At 53.2% G+C, this 7,666-nt stretch overlaps 1 protein-coding gene across 1 annotated transcript; it reads left to right on the forward strand.

Moving 5' to 3' along the window:
• The first annotated feature begins 1,394 nt into the window (after positions 1-1,394).
• On the forward strand, positions 1,395-7,666 carry Arl2 (ADP ribosylation factor like GTPase 2). The gene is made up of 5 exons (XM_003468212.5): positions 1,395-1,594; positions 4,601-4,711; positions 4,796-4,958; positions 6,415-6,495; positions 7,297-7,666. The coding sequence occupies exons 1-5, from the start codon at positions 1,530-1,532 to the stop codon at positions 7,429-7,431; spliced, it is 555 nt and encodes a 184-aa protein (XP_003468260.1). The 5' UTR covers positions 1,395-1,529; the 3' UTR covers positions 7,432-7,666.

Consider the following 7,666-nt stretch of genomic DNA (forward strand, 5'->3'; position numbering starts at 1 on the left):
AGAAATAAAGGAAGGAAGGAAGGAAAAGAGAGAGAGAAAGATAGATTGATTTTAAGTTCAATTCCTGGTACCCCTTCCAAAAAATAGAAAAAAAGGAAGAAAAAAGAAAAGAAGAGAAATCCCACAGTGTCCTCCTATATATAGTCTATATAGACTATATATAGTCTTTTTTCCCTTTCCTTTTTATCGGTACCAGGGATCGAACTCACGACTGCCTGCTTGAAAGGCAGGCGTTTATGCCGCTGAGTTAAATCCCCAGCCCCTTAAATAAATATTTCAAGGCTGATGGTAATGAAAAAGGAAAACAATTCAGAAGTACTTAATGTATTAATACTTATTTTTAATATAGTAACTTTATATTCCCCTCAAACTTACTTCTTGGTGTTAACTGCCAAGTTGCAGCGATTTTCAAGCCTCAGTGACCGTGACCCACAGAGAAACAAATGCGTCACTCAGCTCTGCCTGGATAGGGCAGTAGTGTTTTCTGTTCGTTCTTTTTAACTTTTTTGTTAATGCTACTGAGTCAAGCCACATGAAACCAGTGTGTCTCATGATTTCCTGCTCCAGCCTCCTTCGTGCTGGAATTACAGCCGTGTGCCATCACACTAGGTTTCTCTGCACTTTTTTTTTTTTTTTAACCAGTACCGGGGATCGAATTCACAACCACGCGCTTGCAAGGCAAGCGCTTATGCCGCTGACCTAAATCCCCAGCCCCTCTCTACACTTCTTGAGCGCCAAAATGAACAAAACTCTTGGGAAAAGTCATGGAACAAGAAGCATTTACTGAGCATCTATTATATGCCAGCTGCATGCTAAGCTCCACTTGGACCTCACTGGCTCATCCTCTCGAGGAGAAACTGCACTTCTCAACCTGCAGCTTTGGCATCTCCGGCGGTACAATTCTTCATGCAGCGTCTATTCCCTGCATTGCAGCGCGCTGAGTCCTCTAAATGACAAGGACTCTTGTTTCGTCACTGGAAGAGTCGCTCCACGCACACTTCAAAACGGCCTCTAGAGGGCATCACTGCCCTTGAGAATTATGCCAGCCAGAAAGGGGGCAGCCCCATTTTCTGCTGGCCACTGGTACATTTAGGACGATGCCAAAGCCCAGGATGAGAGGATTTGGTCTGGGTTTCCCGGGAACAGGGTCAAACACTGGCCCGGATAAGTTCGTCAACACTTCTGGGTCGAGTAGTCCCCACCCCGTTGGGATGCAACTCAGGAATTTCAGGTTCGCTTTCCCAGCTGAGACCTCAGGTCCTGGGAGGAAGGGACAGGGATTCTGCCTTTGTGCCCCTAACGCCCGGCCCCCAGGAAGCCAAGGGTTAACGCTGGGTAGCGCAGGGTCCCAGCGACCGCTAGGGGACGCCCCGCTGTGGCTACGCCCGGCGCTCACGGTCACATAGGGGCGGGACCAAACGAACAGGTAGCCAATCGGCTGTGCTATTAGTGGGCATGGTGGCCAATAAGAACAGGGTGTGGGGTCCCGGGACTGAAGGAAACGACGATCGGGAGGGGGCTCCGGGACCATGGGCCTTTTGACCATCCTGAAGAAGATGAAGCAGAAAGAACGGGAGTTGCGACTGCTTATGCTGTATCCTCCCGGGCGCCGGTGCCTCGAGGGTAGGAATCCCGCTGGGCAGGAGCCCCCTACCGGGCGCGGAGCGCGGCTGCTGGCCGGTACCAACTGCCCACAGTGCGTACGCACGTGGGACCTACCAACTCGCTCTGGGGCGTGGGGGGCGTATCACCAGCAGGGCGGAGGTGTTTCCGGATTCGTAAGGCCAGAGGCAGGGCCTCGGGGCGCCGCGCAGGACCGGTGTCCTTCATGTAATGGAGATGCAGCGAGCTCTGGGGACTCATACGTAACTGTCCTCACTGCGGCCCGAGCGTGGGCCCCTCGCCTCCCAGCCCTGACCCTGTGCTGTCCGGCGGGCCGGCCCCGCCCTCGGGTCGGAATCGCGGGGCGCTGGGTCCCTTGAGCGTGCGGGCGCCACTGAGCCTGAGTCCGGCCGGCCATCCTTGTTGCCCCGTAGCCTCGAGCTCAGCTCCGAGAAAAGCCCAGAGAGGCCTCTCATTCAGTAGACACTGAGAGCCCACTGTGTGCTAAGTAGGCACTGCCCTGGGTGCTGGAGTAAAAACCCAAAACAAGGCAACCTGGCCTTTGTGGAAATACTGTAATGCAGGGAGAACGGGAGAAACTAAAGCAAACAAGTGAAATAGGTGGGATGGATGAGAAAAATGTAATTCAGGGCGCTCAAAGAGGGCCACACGAAAAGTGACCATTAGGTAAAGAGATGAGGGATGAATAGTGCATAAGCCTAGAGACAGACTGTTGAGAGCAAAGGCATGGTGCAAAGGCTCTGAAGGGACATGGTTGGTGTCTTCAAGGCAATGTGGAGTGTGGCTTGAGGGGGCGAGGAGCAGGGGTGACGAGGAGTTGGGTTCTTGGTTTTCCTGTTCGGTGAGAAGAGCAGAGAAAAAGCCATGGTTGTGACCGCTTAGGCGGTGGCACTAATGCAGCGGACATAGGGTGGTAGTTTGTACCAGAATGGAAGTCATGAGGTCGTGAGATTAGGGGGACATTAGGACAGCAGCGCCAGTGAGAGTTGTTGCCAGATTGAAAGTGTGGTGGGCGGGACTGAAGCCAGGATGACCCCTGGGTTTCTGGTCTGAGCTGTTGGAAGGACTAGGAGAAGAGCAGGGGAAAGTAACGGTTCACGTGCTGTTTTGGCCATGTGAGTGCCTGTAGGTCGGTGATGGCGAACCTTCTAGAGAGGAGCACCCAAACTGCAACCCCGAACCCACTTATTTATTGCAAAATGGCAGCACTGCAATTACACCTCAATATTGAGGTTTTAGTTTAGGAGGAAAAAAAAAAAAACAGTCAAACACTAACATCTTTTGTCTTAACATCCATGCTATAGGTTCACCATCCTAGAAATGTCAGGTATGTAGCTAGGTACAGGGACCAATGTCCAGGGGAGCCGAGGGGAGGCATCAGCATAGAGCTGGAAATTGAGCCATGAACCTAGGGAGACTCACCCAGCCAGTGGGGGGACAGAGAAGAGAGCCAGGAGGAGCAAGACTGAACGGGGGAAAGTGAGTCCCTGGTCATGTGCTGTGGGCCGGGGCTGCCTGGCTGGGGAGAGCAGCAAGAGGCCTTTGGGGACCAGGTTTGGGGAGCTGTGAGAGCCACAGTCTGGTGGGAACAAGAGCAGGAAGCCAGAGGGTGCCCTGAGTAGGAGCTGCTTTTGTGAGGAGAGGGAAGGGAAGAGGACCTGGAGAGGATTCTTCGCTGCATGTGAGGATGAAGAGGCACAGTGGATTTGTCAGCCAGTGGGGACCCAGGGAAGAGCAAAGCACAGTTGATGGGATAAGGAGACTGGCAGTCATCCGCAGCCAGTTTCAGGGTCCACTCTCTGGCCCTGGTCAGGTGAACAGGAAGAGGCACTGAGTCCAGGGCCTGTCCCCTACATTCTTCCAAGTCACAGATGCCCTCTGTGTTGGAAAGAGAAGAGGGCTAGATCTCTCCCGCCAAGCTCATCCATTTGTTTGCTCGATGCAGCAGAGAGTGTGGAACATTCCAGAAGCAGAGATGAAAGTGGGTGCCTCCAAATATTTGCTCTTCACTTGGTGCTTCAAAGAGCTGGCTCCAGGGGCCCAGGGTATAGCTCAGTGGCATAAGCGCCTGCCTAGCAAACACAAGGTTCTAAGTTCAATTCCTGGCATTTAAAAAAAAAAAAAAAGCTGGCCCCAGTCAGGCATGTTAGTGCACAGCTGTAATCCTAGCTACTCTGGAGGCTGAGGCAGGAGGATTACAAATTGAGGTTGGACTGCACAATTTACCATGACATCTCAAAATTTAAAAGAAAGAAGTTTAGGGAATGTAGCTGAATGGCAGCGCTCCTCTGGCCTCGGTACCACACACACACACACACACACACACACACACACACATCACACATATATACAAGATGGCCCCTTGTATCTCAGGCCACACACACACACACACACATATCACACATATATACAAGATAGCCCCTTGTATCTCAGGCCTGAAATCAAGTTACCCAAGAAGCCTGTCTGAAGCCTGTGCGGCCAGCCTGAGCTAGGAGCCCCTAACTAATCTGCTGTACTGGCCAAGCTGACCTTGCTTGGTTCTCATTTGTGTGCATACAGTATGGTCTCCCTGCCAGTGTGTAGCTTTGTAGGGCAGGAACGTGGTCCTCCACCACCCAGGGAGCCTGGTGCACAGTAGGTTTTCAGCCAGTATTCGTTGCATAAATTAAATGTTTGATTGACAGACAATATAATTACTTATTTGGTTTGTTTTGTTCAAGACACAGTCTCACTATGTAGTTCTGTAGCTCAGGCTGGCCTCAGCCTCACAGTAAACCACTCCTCCCAAATGCTGGGATTACTGGGGTACACCTTCACACCCGGCTAAAATTGCATCTTGACACTTGTACATTTATAATGGGCCAGCGCTAGGCCAGCAGGATGCATGTACTGAACTCTGATACGTGGTGGTAAATGATTGGTCCCCTAAGTGAGGTCACCAGAGCACAGGGCTTTGTCCTTAACCCACTGACTCAAGCGGCCTGGACAATGCTGGCAAAACCACTATCCTTAAAAAGTTCAATGGAGAAGACGTGGATACCATTTCCCCGACACTTGGCTTCAACATCAAGACCCTGGAGCACCGAGGGTGAGCCGAAGTCCTCAACTGCCAGGGCGGGCAGGGTGGGCGAGGTGGGAAGGGTCTGCTGACCCCACCTCTGGCCCTGCCCAGGTTCAAGTTGAATGTCTGGGATGTGGGTGGCCAAAAGTCACTGCGCTCTTATTGGCGGAACTACTTCGAGAGCACTGATGGCCTCATCTGGGTGGTGGACAGTGCTGACCGGCAGCGCCTACAGGACTGTGCCAGGGAGTTGCAGGGCCTGCTGGTGGAGGAGGTGAGTGGTGATGGGGGGCGGGTGAGACTGTGCCCAGCACGCACTGCCCTACACTTAGCTATCCTTCACCTTACTCAGATGACCACTGAAGACAGGGTTTTTTAGTTGCCTGTGAGCCTGAGGTTGGAGGAGCACTGTGAGTTCGAGGCCAGCCTGAGCCACACAGTGAGACCCTATGTTAAAACAACAAAAAAGGCAGGATCTAGCCCTGTGTGGCATCGTACTCCTATAATCCCAGCACTTGGGAGGCTGAGGCAGGAGGATCGCTTGTGAGTTCAAGGCCAACCTGGGCTACATACAGAGTTCAAGGCCTTGTCTCAAAAAGCAAAACAAGCAGGTAGGGATTTAGCTAAGTGGCACAAGTGCCTGCCTGGCATGTGCAAGATCCTGAGTTTGATCCCCAGTACCAAAAAAAAAAAAAAAAAGAAAGAAAGAAATGGAGCTCAGTGCTCCTGGGTTCAATCCGTAGTATCAAAAAAAAAAAAAAGAATAAAAAGGAAAGAAGTGGAGGAGGGGAGTTGACAACTGTCACACTAGGAGTCTTGGGGGAGCTCACTTAAGGCCAGTGTGTGAAGCACTGACTCTGCTGTGTGACCTCAGGAAGGCACCTAAGCACTCAGAGCCCCTGCTTGCACGTCCCTACCACAGGGGTTATAATCAAGCTGACCTTGTAATTTAGCATCTGGTCCAAAACAGCTTTCTTTAAAGTAAATTTCAGAGCTACAGTACATGTACACAGATACCCCAGATAACCTTCACCCCACTTGCCTGATGTTAACATCTCACGTAGGATGCCTCAGGGTACCTGTCAGAAGGAAGAAATTGGCACTGGTACATTACTGTTATCTTAACTACTGGTCTTAGGGTTCACCAGTTTTCTCTCTAGTGTGTTTGTTCCAGGATTTGATTCTGTTTACTGCATTGTGTTTCCCTGAGTGTCAAGGAGGGAGCCATCAGTGACTATTGAGGACCTGTGGGCAGCCAGTGACCCACAGGGACAGGGTCACCTGTAGAACTGTAGCCAGGCCTGTCGGGTGGAAGCCCAGAGAGCTGTATCACCCCAACTACTCCAGGACTCCAGGCTGCAGACACGTGCATGGGTGTCACTAGGACCAGACACACCGAGCTCTGTGGAGGGGCGTATGAAAGGCTGCATGCCAGGCCATCAGACTGAGCTGTCTAGAGCCTCAGAGGCCTCAGATCACCTTGCCCAGCACCCTTCCCTGCTTACGGAAGGGGAGACTGAGGCACAGAGGTGGGAAGTACCTACTGGGCCAGACCGGCCTCAAGGGCTGTCTCTATTGGCTGTCCCCACTGCCCACCCCCACCAGGCTCTACCACCACAGGCCTTGCCAGGGCCTTCCAGGTTGGCTTTTGATCCTGGATACCGTGGGCCAGTGCACAAGGGTCCAGGCCGCCCTTGGGTTGCCCACCCACCCACATCTTCTCTCCCCAGCGCCTGGCTGGAGCCACCCTCCTCATCTTTGCCAACAAGCAGGACCTGCCAGGAGCGCTGTCCTCTAAGGCCATTCAAGAGGTGAGACCTGGGCCTACAGCGGGCTCACTGGAGAACAGGGCCCATGATTCTTTCTCCGCACATTTCCAGAACATTATTCAGCCCTGCCATGTGGGGCACCAGAAGTCGACTGCCTGCCAAGACACAGGGGTGACCATGGCCAGGGAAAGGCAGACCTGCAAACAGATTAGTCCGTAGGATGCCATGGCCCACACGATGTGTGCCTCCCTGGAGATGCTGTTTGCATGGCTGACTCAGTTCTCACCGCAGCCTCATGAGGCAGGAACAGCGGTCATTTTGCAGGTGGTACAGTGGTCTCAAGCGAGATAAAATGACTTGCCCTGGATCAGACAGCCAGTAGGCAGAAAATCCATGCTCCAAACCCATTCACTCTAACCTGCAGCCGAAGCTTCACTGCATGTCCAGTGCCCAGATGCCAGTGAGAAAGAGCGGGTAGGACAGTGGTTGTCACTGCCTAGTGGTGTGACAAAGACAGCCCTGCTTTCTTCCTTGGTACAGTGGGCAACACAATCCCTAGAAGATACAGAAGAGTGGATGAGACAGCACATGTGGGGTTCCTGGCACAATGCCTGGGTCCTGCAGTCACTTAGGAGCCCATGTTACTTTTATGTCACCCAGGGTGTTGCTGGTGGGGTGCCACGGAAAGCCCAAGTGCCCCTTGTGTGGGAACCCTCACAGGGAACCGGGGTAGCTGCCTGGATGAGGTGACCTTAGAGAAGTGGCATTCGCCAGGGCCAGGGAAAGGGACGGGCATGCCAGGCAGGGCCACATCAGCCAACATACCACGTCTCCATCCCACAGGCCCTGGAGCTGGACTCCATCCACAGCCACCACTGGTGCATCCAGGGCTGCAGCGCTGTCACCGGGGAGAACCTGCTGCTGGGCATTGACTGGCTCCTGGACGACATCTCCAGTCGCATCTTCACAGCCGACTGAGCCATGCCACATGTCCCTGCTCGTGATCCGGGCCCTAGCCACACCACCCATGGGCATGGGCACCAGCCGGCAGACTAACACCCCAGCCCATCCCTAACCTGCTGCTGCTACTGCCGCCTGGGGTTGCCCAGGGCCAAGGAGGAGCGCGCCAGGCCCAGAGAGGGCACTGCTGCTGCTACCAAGGCCCCTCCTTGTCCTCCATTTCTTGAGAATAAAGCACTCCTTGCCTGGCTTA

This window comes from Cavia porcellus, unplaced genomic scaffold, assembly GCF_034190915.1.
Source record: "Cavia porcellus strain 051 isolate PalLab524CR breed Dunkin Hartley unplaced genomic scaffold, mCavPor4.1 scaffold_17, whole genome shotgun sequence".
Lineage (NCBI taxonomy): Eukaryota > Metazoa > Chordata > Mammalia > Rodentia > Caviidae > Cavia > Cavia porcellus.

Coding starts and splice junctions, on each gene's coding strand:
- Arl2 (XM_003468212.5), top strand. CDS start 1,530: ATGGGCCTTTTGACCATCCTGAAGAAGATGAAGCAGAAAGAACGGGAG. Junction 4,959..6,414: donor AGGGCCTGCTGGTGGAGGAG/GTGAGTGGTGAT, acceptor TTCTCTCCCCAG/CGCCTGGCTGGAGCCACCCT. Junction 6,496..7,296: donor CCTCTAAGGCCATTCAAGAG/GTGAGACCTGGG, acceptor TCCATCCCACAG/GCCCTGGAGCTGGACTCCAT.